General features: G+C 40.2%; 1 protein-coding gene across 1 annotated transcript in view; it reads left to right on the top strand.

Annotated features, from left to right (window-relative positions):
* The first annotated feature begins 903 nt into the window (after window positions 1-903).
* The window catches only part of si:ch211-158d24.2 (multiple epidermal growth factor-like domains protein 9), a 38,164-nt gene continuing 22,090 nt past the window's right edge, over window positions 904-16,977 (top strand). Inside the window, exons 1-2 of the mRNA XM_007557739.2 lie at window positions 904-1,592; window positions 7,504-7,708. Coding sequence (XP_007557801.1) covers window positions 1,049-1,592; window positions 7,504-7,708 — 749 coding nt within the window. The 5' untranslated portion in view covers window positions 904-1,048. The remainder of the gene's footprint in view (window positions 1,593-7,503; window positions 7,709-16,977) is intronic.

The following is a 16,977-nucleotide window of genomic DNA, read 5'->3' as shown; positions in this document are numbered from 1 at the left end:
ATCTATCTATCTATCTATCTATCTATCTATCTATCTATCTATCTATCTATCTATCTATCTATCTATCTATCTATCTATCTATCTATCTATCATCATGACGCAATAAGAGCTGTTTACATGTTTTGACCACCAGGAGGCAATATAATCCGACTATAAAAAGAGAAGCCTTAAAAAAAAGCATGTAAAATTCTCTGTCAGAAACAAAAAAAAATTCACTTTCTTATACATTAAAACGCACCAAATGTCTCCAGAATGATATATTACAGAGTCCGTTTGAAAGCACAATGAGCATACATATATGTATTTTTTATGTATTTTTTACATGTATTAATTGCTATATTAATTGTACTGTCTTTTGTAGGAGGGTGTGTGTAAGGTGTAAGGTGTCTGGGGGAAAGCATCTCTCAGACACCTTTGTAGTATAACTTAAGCAAACCGTTAAGAGGAAGTCTCTAGTTATTTCATAATCCAACAGATTTGTAAAAAATGAAATACAAAACGAGCACAAACAGGATATCAACTAACTGTCAAATATGACTATTGGAAAAGGTATTTATAAAACAAGCCAGAGCATGTCATTCCCTTATCACAGCCAGTTGGGAACAACCTTGTGACATAACAAATAAACCTGCAGGGAAAAAACGCTTTATAATCTGTTACGGGTATAAGACAAAGTACAATAACTAGCGGGCCTATTATTATAAAATACAGAAAAATAAAGTAAATTAAATAAATTTATGAATGAGGATATTTAAATGACGATGTTTGACAGTGTAGTAGGGTCGTTTGATAATCCTCTACACGTTAAAACCATGCTAAGGGATTGTCCAATCAGCAACTGAAACAGCTCGAAGAGACAGCCCTCCAGAGCTCCTATTGGCTGCCGAGCCCATCAGTCCATGTCAGCAGCTAGGTTGCAGTGAGGCTGTCGGCAACAACAGCAGCGTTACACCGCCGGGCGACATCAATGGTGGAGTACGAGTTTATTCAGGGCCGGGTCTGAGGGAGACCGTTACCGGGGCTTATACATGGAGAGCTGAGAGCGAGTATGAGCTTAACGTCCTCAATGATGTACATATCCCCAGCCCTGCTACTCATTCTCTACGGATATATTGGGTTTTCGGAATCTGCCCCTCGCATCAGTCCCAGCGATGCGTCGCCTATCTCCAGCAGGAAGCCCGGCTCAGGCGGCTGGGACGCTTTTCGCACAGGCGAGCCTCGCGCTGCTTCACCCGGGACCAGAACCCTGTCCGCTCCTCCGGCTGGAATCACATCCCACCCGACAAGCCCCGGCAGCCCTGGCTCTGAAAAGGCGACCACCTTCCAGCCTCCAACAACGGACCCGACAACCACCACCAGTCGCACCACTGCCACCCCAGACGCTGGAATAACCTCCCCTATTAAGGAGCAAATAACAGCCCCGAGTTCCCGGCTGACCTGGACGCGCAAACGCTCCACCGATGCTCAGACATCACTTCTTAGCCCGGAGAAGATGCTGCAGACCATGGTGTCCATGGTTTCCCAGCACACCACCAACGATGCCTGGGCTGCAGATAACGCTGCGTCTGTTACCTCAGTAGAGAACAGTCAAGGTGAGCGATCTGGGATGAGTTGCTGTTTTTTTTTTTTTTTTTTTTTTTCCAGTTGGATTTGTGTTGCATACAGTAACAAACACGGCGCCAGTGTGTTCACTGACTCAGGCTCAGGCTGCTGGAAGCTCGCGCTGTCATTTTGACGCAGACAGCGACCATAAAAACATGGCAACAATAGGCAGATCACCAGTTTCTACACTGCACCCTTTCACATCACAAAAGCCCGCTAAATGATACATATTCCATATTCACAAAGTGCATAGTGCAGGTGCTTCTGCTTGGCCTTTGATGTAATTTGCAGGCCTTTTTGTTAGAAGATGAGCCACACACTCCAGTGGGCTGGAGGAGGAGGGGGAGCCGTGAGGGGGTGGATGGCGGTTCTGATGCTGCTGCTCGGTAAAACCTCTCTGTCCCTTCAGAAACCAAATGCGTCTGGAGAGAAAGCAGGAAGGTAGCAGCGATCAGCTGCTTCACCCTGTCTGGATTGTTGTTTTGATGGCATGTTCAGCATCAGAACAAGGCCATCCAACCAAAATGGCCAGGCAGGCTGAAGCCATGAATGAGCAATGACAGTGGGGCCCCTCCCCTCTCACACCCCGCACACATCCCACCCTCCATGTGAATGTGTTGTTCTGTCAGCAGCAGACAGATGCTGAACGCTTTTGAACCAGAATGGTTGTTAGAGAAAATCCCACCTATCTTTTGTCTTTTTTATTAGATTTATCAAATTTACAAGGGGGCTTAAGCATACAGAAGTTTTTATTTTTGTTCTGTTCTTGAAAGTCTAAATCTCATCATTTTAATCTTGAGATTTCTTCTTGCTAAGTAGTATCCTCAACCCTGAACAACAGGCTTTTTAGCCATATTTAGCCATATTGTCTTTCTGTAATGGTGTTTGTGCTTTAATATCAGTTTGTTTTCTTCCGCTGTGCTTTTGTGAACCGTTCCCTGTTCTGATCGACTGTTTGGCCTAAAAAGATGGTGCTCTTAGCCAATGCGTGAATACCAATGCTTGGGGTCAGTTTGCCCATTCATGCCCCCATTTTGTACATGTTGCCATTTTATCCCAGTCTAATTCCATATGACTCCTAACAACAGTTGTGTCCACTGTGTTTCAGTTTATTTCTCTTGGTCATTAATAGAATTGTAATAATTAATTGGGTTAATCGTGATGAATATGCAGTGGTGGGGAGTAACGAAGTACAAGTACTTTGTTACTGTACTTAAGTACATTTTTTGAGTACTTTCTCCACCACTGTGAATATGAAACCATCATCAACTAATTTAGTAATCAATTAATTGTTAACTCGGGTATTCAGACTCAAAAAAGGCCATTTGCTGAATGACAACATACTTAGAGAAGTAATTAATCCAAAAGTGTACAAAAAATATGTATACATGTTGCATTTAAATTTGTCAAGATGTTTTATCCAGAACTCTTCAAGTGGCATAGTAAAGTAATGCTGCCTTGTTTTCTTATTTAAAAAAGGAATATATTTTTTTAATTTGCATTTCAATCTATTTCTAATATTGTATAATAAGTATTAAGTGGTTAAACAAAAAAAAAACTGTGGCAATTTTAATAATCAACTACTAAAATTATTGTTAGTTGCAGCCCTAAACAATAAGTACTTTGATGAACCCTAGAAATAAATATATGTAAACATGCTCAAATTTAATGTATTTTTATTCAGATGTACATTTTTGTGAGGCTCTTATATTACACCATGTTTCCGTTGTTTGTGGTTCTGAGCCCAGGTGGAGCCTGTTGACTGTCAGCAGATCTGACAGATTGACCCATAATCACACCACAATAACTGGATGACATCCTGCTATATTTTCATTGCAGTTATAAAATCAGCTCTCTTTACTGTACAATATAGACAATTTCTTAAGATATCGCATTGGTTCTCAGAGCAGTAAAACCACACCTGGTGACGGTTCCAGTTCAGACCACAAAAGATCTGGTACAAAACCATCAAAATGGCCGTGTGGAAAAGGCAAAGTGACCAACACTTAACTGATCCCAGGTCAGATTGTAGCAAGACTTACTGGCCTCAGTAGAAATCCAGGATGTAAAGATGCCAGTGAATTATTATTGAAGACAGTCTGTCTATTTTCTATAGCTACTTCATCCTGTTTGGAGTTGCAGGACTGCTGGAGCCTGGCGCAGCCACACACCTACTGAAAGCTCAGTTAGATGCTGTAGTGAAAGACCCAACTGAGAGCCCAAAGCACCGTTCCTGCAGAGCAGCAGCTCTGCTCCACAGTGACCTGAGCCACGCAGTCATGTGTAGAGTTTGACTGCACTTTGAATTTGAAGGCAAATGTGCCTCTAGGGATTATTGAGAAGACATTATTAGTTGGCACACAAAACAGATTCACACTTGCTGATAATCTGTTGGTGTTTTTAGTTTTGTTTGCATTCAGTAAATATACTTTTGGGATTTTGAGGCCAACACTATGGTCTTTTGCATGTTGCTACCCAAAGGTAATCTCATGCCTAATGACTGTTCCCTTATTTTTTTATTGTAGCCATTTTTTTCCTTGAGAACTTCGTTAGTATGCAAAATTATAAACATAAACAGTATAGTTATTAAAAAGCGAGATAAGAAACTAACCAAAAACAGGTTGGTGCAGCTCAGTATGATACTTTGTGGTCGGTCACGTTCAGGAGAGCGTTTCCACTGTCAGTTGGACTGCTACTGGGCAGACAGTGTTCAACACAAATGCTTAACATGGTATCATACTAATGCAATGACTAACGTGACATACTAATAGGTTTCCCCCAGTGTATCATGACCCTGGCGGACCACCAGTCTCTACTTGCCCCTTGGACTAAGCTAGGTTTATAGCTGATGGATTGAACTGGATACAAGTGGGTGTGCATCAATTATGCCGTCCCTCCACCTGCCTGTTGGCCTCACATGCTATTGTTTACAGCTTATAATACCTGCTGGTGCATCTCTGAATTTTTGTAGCTGAAATATTTTTAATAGAAAAACATGGTGGACTGCCCCTATTGCTTAGCAGGTTTTCTGGGGGAAACCTTGCACTGGTGTAATGAAATGAAAAAGAAATGACATCAGACTTGCATATCGGTTTAGGACACTCAAAGACTCTTTATGTCATGTGGTGTGGGTGTTGGTGGTGAGGAGAGACGCTGAGACCCAGGTTATGGTGAAGATGAAGAATTTAATGATGATGCTCACAGTCCAAAACAGGCAGCACGGCAGAAAAACAGGCACACAGCCAAATACCGGTAGCAACTGAAACACCGGACTGAAACGAGAGCTAACGCTTTCCAGGACTTCACAGTTCTACTGGAGCGAACACAAGACGTGACTTAGACACTGACTACGACACTGAGGATCCGACAACCGGTGGGTTTAAATACACACGGGGTAATTAAGGGAATGAGACACACCTGGGGAGCAATCAACGGGGAGGACAGGACAGAGACTCACAGGGAAACAGGACTGAACACAGAAAACTCAAAAATAAACACACAAAAACACGGATCTTGACACTTTACAATGAAATCAGTCATTCTCATTCATGCTGTGATGAAATGTGTATCTTGTGCTTGTTACAACCAGTGGCATTTTTCTGTCCCCCAATTAATGGATTATGTTGTGTGACAACAAAAGCTCCACCCTAACTGTACTGTCCCATCATCCTATGGTCCTACACTTGAAGGGGGCCCAGGTTCATACGGTTGGAATGGCCACTTTTACAATGGAAACAGACAAAATAGCTTATTAAACCACACCGACCCATGACATACCTCTCAATGGAGACGAGGCTCTACATACCATCAGATGTATTATTTCCATTTTACTGTCAAATTTGATTTGCTATATATGAAATATGAAAAATGCTTGCTGTAGTAACTGAAGGTTTTGTGGCGAGTGGTTAGTGTTATCTGTGGGGGGTTGTTGTGTTACAGTCAGCTTACAAGACAGGAAGGAGGTGAACTCTGCCTCACTGCAATGCACGCATCCAGTCTGATCTGCATCAAACCTGTTGTGTAACTTTGGAGAAGCACCTCCAGATTCCTGTTATCCACCTGGAGGAGCTGGAGGTCGAGCGGGAACTGTAGTGGCTGTGCGGAATGAGACACATTCTTTGCACGTCACACTTCTTCAGGGGTGATCACAGGCGACAGACCGTTAGACTGTACTCTACAGACCAGCAAAACTGCCTTTGTTACATAAACGCACAAGCTGCAGTGGAACCAGAGTGTAATCCAGAATGGGATGCCTGAGTAACATTCCACTAAAAATTCAGATGTTTTTTTCCACCTGAACTGTCTGATGTCTTTGTCTGCTCAGTGCAGAATAAAGACAAACAGTGGCGCCTTCAGTTGCCACACCTAACTTGACATCAGATAAATAATAGATTACCTCTCTTTTACTCTAAAGGGTTATCATCAACATGCCTGACATCATGTGTTCAGGTTCGATCAACTCGGTTTGGTCGAACATGTATCTCTACATGGGACTAGAGATTATTCTGTACTTCAGAAAAGGTGCAAAAGCAAGTTTTACGTTTTTATTTTTCAGATGATGTTGTGAACAATAAAGAGTTGTTGCTCCTTCCTCAGTCATACTGCACTTTGCTCTCTCACTGGGGCTGCCAACAGCTCCAAGATATTTCCGTCATGTTCATGTTTAGTTCATTTCTGTGTGCAATTTCCCCCAAAACAATGTTCCATTGTCACTAAAGGTGGAAATATTAAGCAGCGTTGCTGAAAAGGAATGTAAGCCTGGTAGCTAACGCCAACATTGGACTGTACAGGTTTATGAAGTATGCTGGATTAACTGCTTCCCTATTCACTGTTTACACCAGCCTCACAAAAAAGATTATACCAAGAGGGTAGGGCGCTGGCTTGCTGTTGTTATATTAAGGCTTAACAGTTCAAAATATTGAATAAAAATCATTTCAGCTTGCATCTTTTGACCTCACAAATAATTTGATTCTGCTTTTGACCTCTCTTTTCCTTTTTCAGTCTGATCTGAATGAAATAGCATACTCACCCCTCTCATTGGGTGTTTTTCCGTGTCGATGTTCTGCAGAGACCTGGTTTAGAGCATTTGATCCATTTCAAATAAGGGACTTCTGCCCTGTTTGCATTAAGATAAACATTCTAACCAATCCATTTATTTGCTCTGTGGACACACTCAGTAGCTAAAAGGGACTGTGCTAATACAGTCACTTGAAATCTAAAATTCCATGGTGTCAGCATATCATAAGAGATGTGTTAATACTTAATAATCTGAGCCAGGGGGAACATATTTATTGAATAAAATTAGACGGAGAATGGAGCTGTGATGAACCCCACATGTTATGTGTATTTGCACAGATTTATTATTGCTAAATAAAACAAAACAGCTCACTCTGCAAAGTCGAATATGACAGTTGTTACACCCAGGCAGACTATGACTGATCCAGTGGAAAACCAAACATGCAAATGTCCCATTATCAAACTGATGTTCATGAAAAAAAACTTATTTATGTGCTGATGATAGTAAACAGAATAATAATGTCCATGTTAAATGCTGCATTGTATTCTGACTGTTCTGTAAATCTGTAACAATCTGTAACACAAAAACTGTTTCAAAAATGCCTTGTTGTGGAATACTGTGTGGTGTTTCACTTCTTTAAAAAATGTTTGGGTTGCATTGTTTCAGATCTTCTCCATACTGGTGCTGTAGACACTGTTTTATTAAAAACACTCTCTGTAGGCCATGTTTGGGTGTTTGAACTTATTTCTGTGAGGCTACCTGCAGCTCACGGTGCAGCACTTTATAATAAACCGATTTCTGCCTCTTGTCTTACATCAGATATGATATTTACATACTTTGTCCTTCTTCTTTCATTGCTGATCTCTACCCTCCTCGCAAACCAGAGGTGGTGTGTAACTGCAGCAGCGGCGCTGAAGGAATTTCGGATCCAGACGTATGCAACCAGAGCACCGGTCAGTGTTCCTGCCTGCTGGGCTACACAGGCCTGCAGTGTGAGGAGTGTGAGGAGGAGTACTTCACCAACGGCACCAGCGGCTGTCTGCCCTGCTCCTGCGACTCTTTCGGGGCCGTAAGCCCGAACTGTGACAGGTCAGGATGTTTTTCTGTCCTTTAAGGCGTACTTTAACTTTAGCAACATTTGTTTTTGCCGAGACCTCAGCAGTGTTTGTGCTACAGTTGACCACAGTTTAATGACAGACTGAACTAGATATGAAGCACCTAAAATATTAGCCATATTTGTATATATTTTTTTTAAATATGTGAGACACAAAAAAAAAAGCTAAAGTGAACATTTATTCATTTTCAATGTGTCTACTTTGACTCTTCCTGTCGGTGAAATGTTGCTGTCCATCCCAGAGCCTTCATGTGGGACGTTGGGTTGGAGTATGTAAATTTGTGAGCCCACAGCAGACCTGAACACAACACCCTGAAAATGAACATGTGCACCAAGGTGTTTTGTTCTCATCAGCGCTTATTGAGCCGCAACCCATAAACCCCCCCCACACAAACGTTACACGCACACACACACACACACACACACACACACACACACACACACACACACACACACACACCACCAGAGAGCCATTTGATAGGCAACTGAATGCTAATATAACTGTTTACTATTCAACCCCAAAGGTTTATGTTCTGCAGGTGGCTGGGGTGGGGGTTTCAGGACCACTCTAACAAAGGTTCTAGTAAAAAGGAACAACCTTGACCTTGATTTTTATTTTATTGTGACTGAAAATCGTTGTCAGTTTTATGTTGCTGTCTCTGTTACAATTTCCTACGGTTAGCAGCTGCTATCCTTGAATCTAAGCATCCAGTAAAAATCACTAAGCTGGCTTTATCTCTTTGTTTTCAAGGCTACAAGAAGTAAATAGTCACACCTGCAGTAAATAACTTTCTTTTTGTATTTTGAGGAACTACACATTAGCTTTCCAGCTAACACAGTTAGTGAACTTTCCATAGGCCACATAATGTAAGTTGAAACATTAAGTATTATGTTTCCAACATAACTATCTCAGACTTTGGCACATCTAGCACTTCAGATGTCCTCAACCTGCCTGCATTAAATTTGTTAATCAGATTTAATTCGTTGTGCAAATTAAATACTGCAGTTGTTTGGAAAACTTGCTTTTAGTGGAGGGCAACAGCTGTATGCAGGCTTTGCACCAGCAAACAGGTGGAGGAGTTATCCTATGAGTTCTTTGTTCACCCAGCAGGTCTTGATGCTCAATTCAAATTTTTTTATTTTTTTTTTATTTTGCTGAAATCCAATTAAAAAATTGTATGTGTAATTGTACATATGACTGAATGATGAGTCTGTGTGGATAGTTTATGTCCCCAAAGTGACCCACATGCACAGAACAACAACGTTAGACGTCACACAGCAGAGCTTTGTTGATGGAAATAACAACCTGTCAGTATGTGAATAATGTCAAACCTTTTGGCCTTTTGGTATGTTTTGGTATAAACCTGAGGTTGAGGTTGTTTGAGATGCTAATATAATTACATAATTACGTATAATGACCATATTAATGTTGTTCTCAAAGAACTTTAAAGTGTATGGAATTGCAAAAATCCTATAGTCTTAATTTAATAAAATAAAAACATGTCAGGATGCATGCATCATAATCACAACCACGTCATAAGAGTGCAGTGATCATCAACTTCATGTGCTTCATGCAAGGCATGTTGCATAACAAAATGGCATTGCGTGTTGACTTCAGGGGACAGTTAAAACAAATGGCAGTAGCAATAATAAAGACTTTACTACTAACAGTAAAAGCTCCAACAACAATAATTCACAGAAAATAGTTTGAGGAGGAAGCAGAACTTTGAAACGCATCATGAACAAGACGGTGGAAGTGACATCATCTAATAATTGCTGTTGGAAGTTCTTCAGTTTCCAATGCTTCTGTTGTTTGATTATTTGACTTAAAGTCCATATTCTCAAAAGTCTTAAAGTCCACAGTCGGTAATGAGTTTATGTACTGGGCTGAGGGGAAAGCATGTTATTGTGTGTGCAGGTGTGTTCAGGTCTCTGTCAGCCTGAGGAAAGAAGCTGTTGCAGAACTTTAAATGGGTTTAGACAAGTCATGTATTCATCTGGTGTGGTTTATGTTTGATTAGTTATTGATTTGCAGACATGTTGTAAAAACTCTGACAACACACACTTTGAGATCTGACAACTGAGAGGTAGTTTCAACCTTCTGACGCAGCTCCACAATACACCACAACGTCCTGAACCAGGCTGATGACCTCCAGCATGGAGGGCCGGGTCGCGGTGTTTCACAGCTCAGTTCTCCTCCAGATACTGTGTACATCAGAACCCGACCTGATCCTGGTTCTGAGCATTGATCTGACCCGTCATTCAGGAGGAATGATGGCTCACCCTGCTTACTGTCTGAAATCAGAGTCGGTGCAAAGACTGCACATCATGCATGCAGCTTCCCCACAAGTCACAAGAACTGAAAGGTGTGCGTGCGTGTGTGTGTGTGTGTGTGTGTGTGTGTGTGCGTGCGCGTGTGCGCGTGCGTGCGTGCGTGTGTGCGGGTGTGTGTGTAGGGAGTGGGTTGGGGGGAGCAGTGGTTAGAAAAGTTAAAATAGTCTCTATGCCTCCTGCCTGTTTCTAGGAAAAGAAACGCTGCTGCTGCTGCTGCTACCCTCCAGCAGGCTGAGTCAGTGTCCACTGTAGTGTGGAGGATGTGTACTGTCATTCTCATAGAAACACGTCACCCCATACACATCCATAAGTACATAACTCTAAGAGGAGTAATGAATCCTGTCTGGAAACGCAGCAGATGTTTGACACATGGGTGAAGCTGTGTAGTTTTGCTAAGTTCAGATACCAGAGGGTTCTTGTGGTTCTGGAGGTTCTTGTTCTGGTTCTTGTGGTCTCACTCTGATGTTCCGGGCCTGGACTCAGATAAACCCTGCTGGCCTGCTTTACCCCATCCAAGAGCTTACCACTGTAAACTCCACAGATTAGCCAGCTTCCCTCCAGCCCCCTGCCCTCCAGCGTGCTTCTTTACAAATCTTTCTCATTAAGTAATGAGCTGTGATGGAATCAGTCTGGGCCTTAATCTTGCATATCTATTATGAATTAAATATCACATGAAGTAGCTGATATCAGCCTGTCTTTGTGGTGATGTTTATACACACCTGCTGGTAACGACTCCAGAGTCATCAGCGCTACACAGAAAGAGGAAGGACTATATGAATGAAAAGTTCTTCAATATGTCAAAATCTGAATGTCCTTCTATGTACCAGCTATTATAAAATAAAAATATATGATAGCACCTCAGATTGGCACAGCTCACCTAAATCTTTGGATCAACATGGCAGCAATTGGTGAAGTTACACAAAGCCCAAAGCCGCTCAGCAAAGATCAGATTGATGGGGGTCAGATTAAATATGTTGTATCTTACAGGGAGGCAAAGGGTTAGCATGAAAAACGGCTGCAGCTATTAATTCTATTGATTCTATTGATTAATTGATCAAATAAAAAGTTTGCACATACTGTATGTGCATTTATTGTTTGTTTGGGCAGCTGCTACTATACAGTAAAAACTGTTGAGTCCATAACAAATTTTCCTCTGGAGACAATAAAGTATGTTCTATTCTATTCTATTCTATTCTATTCTATTCTATTCTAAACAAATTAAAAGATACAAATGAAGAATTAATTTAATTCATTTATTAAATAAAAACATAAAAATCTTATTGCCTAAAATACAATAACATTGAATCTGATTCAACTGAATACCAAAAGGTGCTTAATAGGAGTTTTGTTCACTGAATTTGAACCAGGTAAAGGTAAAACTATGCTACTTGAGCAGTTCTGAGCAGAACATATTTACAGACATAAAGATTGTTTTTTTTTATCTTAAATGCAAAATGTACCTATTTTTGTACAGTTTTGGCTTAATTACTTCTCTGAATATGTTGTTCTTCCAGCATATGGCCATTTTTTGAGTCTGTATTCCTCAGCTATCGATTAATCAATTACTAAATTAGTTGATTATTTCAGTAATCAAGTCGTCACAGTTAATCCAATTAATGTGAAGCAGGGTTATCTCTTTAAATGCTGGCCACGTGGGAAAGTTGTTCGAGTACAAAAAGGTTTTCATTTAAAACGAAGACGAGCTTTCTGTGGAAACTCTGAAATGTCCATTTTTGTTTTTCTGTAGTGCTAAAGTGCCACATTCAGGCCACATTCAGGCCACATTCAGGCCTGCACAGCTACTATAGCACAGTGGCTCATTTCGGTCTGGATAATGACAATTCTACTAACTATACTGCGTTTATGAGGAAAGTTTTAAAAATAACACATAACTCAGTTTTCATGTTTGCAGTGTCTCGAACTTCATATCTTGTCTACCAAGTCAACTCAAAAGCAACACCGACAGTTATATGATATTGAAAATCCCTTGATTTAAGAGGGCCCTCTGTTTAAAAGAATAGAGGAAGATACACGCCCATGCAGGTTTAGGTTCATCAAGATTTACATAAATCAGCAGAACTTCAGCATGTCACCTGGTGACACATTTCTGAAATAAATACAACAGTTGGAGAATCTGGACTGGTCAGAAGAAGATCAGATACAAAGTAAGATCAACAAGCTTGAAGTCTGAACTATTTAGTTGTGTTTCTCTTTAAAGAAGCGAACCTTTATGTGAGGCAGCATTATGTAACAAGATTGATTGTAATGGCAGAGTTCACAGAGCTTCTTCTGTAAACCTCAGGAAGGGGAACTCTTGGTTTCTGCTACCAATACATTCTTGTTATATACATTGTAGATAACATCCCAATAACATTATAACAAGCTGGTAAGAGAAACAACTAAATGTTAGTCTTCAGCTGCATGAAATCAGTGAACACACGTTAGTCTGTGTAGAAAAAGTGCTGAGTCCTCTTTAAGGCTCAGGGTTGTAGATTAACTCACCTTCCGTAAGCGTGATACTCATACTGCTGCGACCTTTGCTCAGCTGGTTATGTGGTGTGAACTAGAACAATGAAAATGCTGAGTTATTAATGCTTGCAGGTCAGAACCACCTTAACCCAAATGAAACCCATCACAGTTTGGTGGCTGATTTTGATGAGTAAGGCTTTGATCTGCAGAGCCAGATTTTAATTGCCTCTGATTTCTCTCCAAGAAAAACAAACAAACAAACAAACAACAACAAAAAAACACCATTCAGAATACTTTTTCCATTCTTCATGGCATGAGGGGTCATTAGGTGTAGAAGACATAATTGTAAAACTAAGTTTTAACAAGAAATTCCTTTAAGCCTAGTCTCAGTGGTCAGTAGCTTCCTTTTTTGTGTTGGGTCCTTCCTGAAACTATGCTGTGAAATTAAACTATCCAGTTTGATTAAGAAACCCAGTAGATTGGTTACAGGAGTAACGTTTTAAACTGGCTTTAGTATGTCATAAGGGATTAGTGTGGGCACCATGAACACAAATAAAGCCTTACTCTAATGAGTCAGATTTTATAAAGTTCAGCTCACAGGTTATTGGCAGACAGGAGCTGATGTCTCAGTTCAACCTTCCTGTTATCTGCGATAAGTCTGCTTCTCTCACAGCCTGAATAAACTTCAGAAATGTTTTCTTATTGTTTGTTTCTATGTGTATATCTTACACACCTTACCGTATAATATATACACATACCTTTCATGTGCATATCCTACACATACAATACCATACTGTATGGTATGGTATGGTATGGTATACTTAACATATCTCTGTGGTATAGCTTAATTTGAAACTCCTCTTTGATGCTAAAATCATAAAATAAAATATCAAGGTGTGTTAATGGATAGGAAAGGTCAAGGAAAGATGGATGGATGCTTTAATAGAATTGACATAACACTTGTGAGCGCACAGTGATAGTAAATACAAAGTCCTCAGTTGGATGGAAGTACAGGGATGTGTGTGGATGTGTACTTGTGAGGACAAACATTTTGTTAGTCCACAGAATGGACTAACAAAATGGGGAAAGTGATTTGTGGGTTAGGTTTAGGAGTAAGCTATGAACTGAGTTTAGAATAGATTTAGGTTAAGTTATAATAATACTGGAAGATGTTCATAAAAACACTATAATGAACCCCTCTATAAAAATAAATGTTTCTTCAAACTGTCTTGACTAATGAATGGTTTATTCTGCTCATTAGTGAGTTCTGTGAAGAGTTACTTAAATTCTTCACCAACAGCCAATAATTGAATAGAACTCTTTGTGTTGTCTACTAGCGGCTTTTCCATGTGTTGGATAATATCTGGGCCAATGTCTTAATAAACTTCTGTTTTAAAGCAAAGTATTGTAAAAGCTTCTGACCTTCTGTCCAGTTTCCCATGGAACAAAAGATGTTAAATGTTTGCCTTATTTTAAAATATAAGGGAGAAATAGAAGATCACCATATGTGTGGATTCTGTCAGACTCAGGAATGGTGCACTGCACTGGCTGCACTGGAACTAGTGTTCATTTGTTGCTGCCAGATCCTTCCAGACGCGACCATCCAACCCTGGAATTCTGGGCTGGACTACCCTGGAACCAGGCATTCCTTCATGGTTAACAGCTCTGGTGACGCCTGGTGACACTTGTTATTATGATGCCGTTCAGTTTCCCCAGCAGGCCCTGAGAGATGTTCCTCTGTCCCTCAAATTGTGCCTGCAGAGGGTCTGCCGATCGTGGGATGAATGTTTTTGCCTATGTGTATCTGTCATAGAGTTGTTTGAGCTGTTTATTGAGGTCAGCTGCACTGTCTGTGTCACATCATAGAGGATGGAAAAATCTGAATCTGGAATGAATATTGACTATCTATGTGACTTTTTCACTTTCTGTGTCACCTATTTTGGTAAAACTCCATTAATAAGCAATGGAAACTGATATTACTGATATTAATGAAAAGTTAATATGATTAATATGAGAAAGTGAGAGAAGATGCGTCTTTATTTTCAAGTAATTGTCAGTATTTTTGTATATTTTTGGAAATTACAAATAAGATACAGAACTGACTAGCTATTGCAAACATAATGCAGACATCAGACTGCAGATGACTGGTGAGCCCCAACATTATTTGGTATCTTGAGATGTAAAACTATTGATTATGAGGTTTTATATAAATGACACATGATTGAATTGACCATTAATGACGGTCTATTGGGAATGCATGAGAGGGTTCAGAGGTTTTGGGCTTAAAAAAAAAAAGAAAAAAAAAGGAAATTGTAAGCAAAAAATAAACACTGGGAGATGGATAGCAGCGGAGACAGTAGCTACATTTTCATTGGAAATGTGTGCAAAATACTATTTCTGTCAATTTCACAATTGCAACGTTTTTAATTAAATAAGAAATGCAATTAAAATTATACATGAGTCAGTTTGTTTTCCCAATAAGTCATTAAAAAACATGCTGCGCCATCCAATTACTTTCTGTTGTCGTCTTCTTCGTGGTTTGCACCATTGGCAACATCTGGTTGTTGATCATGGGAAATGCAGTTTTGCAAAATAAACCAATTTTGATATAATCTAAAAACCATCTCCTCCTAGCATCAAAGCTTTTTATAAAAAGTTAGTTTTTTTTTTAATAATTTGCAGTGTTTTCATTAAGCAAATTCTATTTTCGAATTGTCAAATTGTGCAATTATAAGGACAATGGATACCCAGCTATTGACATATCTCTAGGTTTCATTCAATTTGTTGAATGGTTTTCACATCTGTAGCTTCTGATAGAAAACGCTGACCTGCATCATAATGTTACTGCTCATTTCATCTTGTATACTGTAGTAATCTAGACAATTGTAGAAAAGTTTGGTGAATTTTTGGCATTTCCATTAGAATGAAGCTCATCACTAAGGCAGACTGACACAGCGAACAAACTAATATATTTCTTGTCTGAAAATGGCTGCTTTAAGCCCATAATTATTCTGAGGGCTAAAGTATTTTTTCATTTGATCAGCATGTGTGTTATCACTGGGATTAATATGAACATTTTTGAGTGGCTCAGCCAGACTACCAACCTCAGCCTGACTGAGAATCTGAGGAGGGAGCTAAAGATTAGGGTGATGGCAAGGAGGCCTTTCAGCCTCAGAGACTTGCAGCTCATCCCCAAAGATAAATCATCAAAATACCAGAAGGGTTGTACACAAAAGATTGCAGATAATTATAAGAAGGGTTTGATGCTGTAACATAGTTAAATAGATCACCACTGATTATTGAGAAAGGTATACACTTTTGATGCACTAAGTTTTATTCAGATTTGACACGGCTTCATCTTCTTAAGGACACAGTAAGTTTTAACCTTTCAATTTTCTATATAAGTATCAGTATTTACATTTCTTTTCCACCTGATTTTGCAGGATAGGTTGTGATTAACCTGGGAACCACCCCAAACGCTCTCAACATGTCAGTTAAACAAAGTAAAGCATTTGGATTCCTTTTTAACTGCATGATGTAGAACTTTCTTGACCTTTGACCTCAGACCTGGCTCTTTGTGTAGGTAGCTGAGCGTGTCCATGCTGTCCTGGCTCAGAATGAGGCTGACCTGAGTCAGGACAGTCTGCTGGGAGACGGGCTCCACTGCGGCTCATCAGACACGCCCTCTCAGGATCTAGCTGCTGGCCCATAAATTCATCAGAAACAGCACAGAGTAGTGCACTGGTTGGTTTCCCTCGACCACTGACTGAGCTGACCTCCCCACCCCCCTGCCCCCCACTCCAATACTGCAGTGAGGATGTTCTGGAGCCACACATACAGCAGCCAACAGGGAAGCAGCAGCAGCAGCAGCAGAATGGGGTTAAGCTTTGTCGCCCCTGTAATACTGACCTACTTAATGTGCAGATCTTGCACGCAGCAGCTGCGCCAACACGGTACAGTGAAATCACTCAAAACAATAATAATGCCCCCCTTCCCCCCTCCTGGCGGTCAAGAGGGCACAAATTATCAGGGGGATTATCGGGCCCTCTGGGGGCCTCTGGCTTCATCCCAGTCTTCTTCTGCAGCCATGTGGCTGATGGCAGGCTGACTTCCTAATGAGTCCAAATGGAAATGGTTTCTGCTTGTAAGGTGAAGGCTTATTAGAAAGAAATGATGATGTAATTTGTAGAAGGCCTTTATTCATTTAATCTTTTTCTTATTAGTTGTTGTTGATATAAAAGGTTGAAAAGAGATAATTCAGGGTTGTTGGTTATAAACTCAGAAATCAGATGCTGTTGGTCATCTGGGATCTTTTCCTGCATTACATCTTAAAGCTGGACTAGATAACTGTAAGAAAAACACATATTTTACTTATTTGTTAAAACTGTCACAATGTTCTTACAGTAAAAAATAAGACACGTATAATGTGTGAAAATAATCA

The sequence above is a fragment of the Poecilia formosa genome, unplaced genomic scaffold, assembly GCF_000485575.1.
Source record: "Poecilia formosa unplaced genomic scaffold, Poecilia_formosa-5.1.2 Scaffold91, whole genome shotgun sequence".
NCBI lineage: Eukaryota > Metazoa > Chordata > Actinopteri > Cyprinodontiformes > Poeciliidae > Poecilia > Poecilia formosa.
The sequence above is the reverse complement of the archived record's forward strand: the minus strand, read 5'-3'. Positions and strand labels throughout refer to the sequence as shown.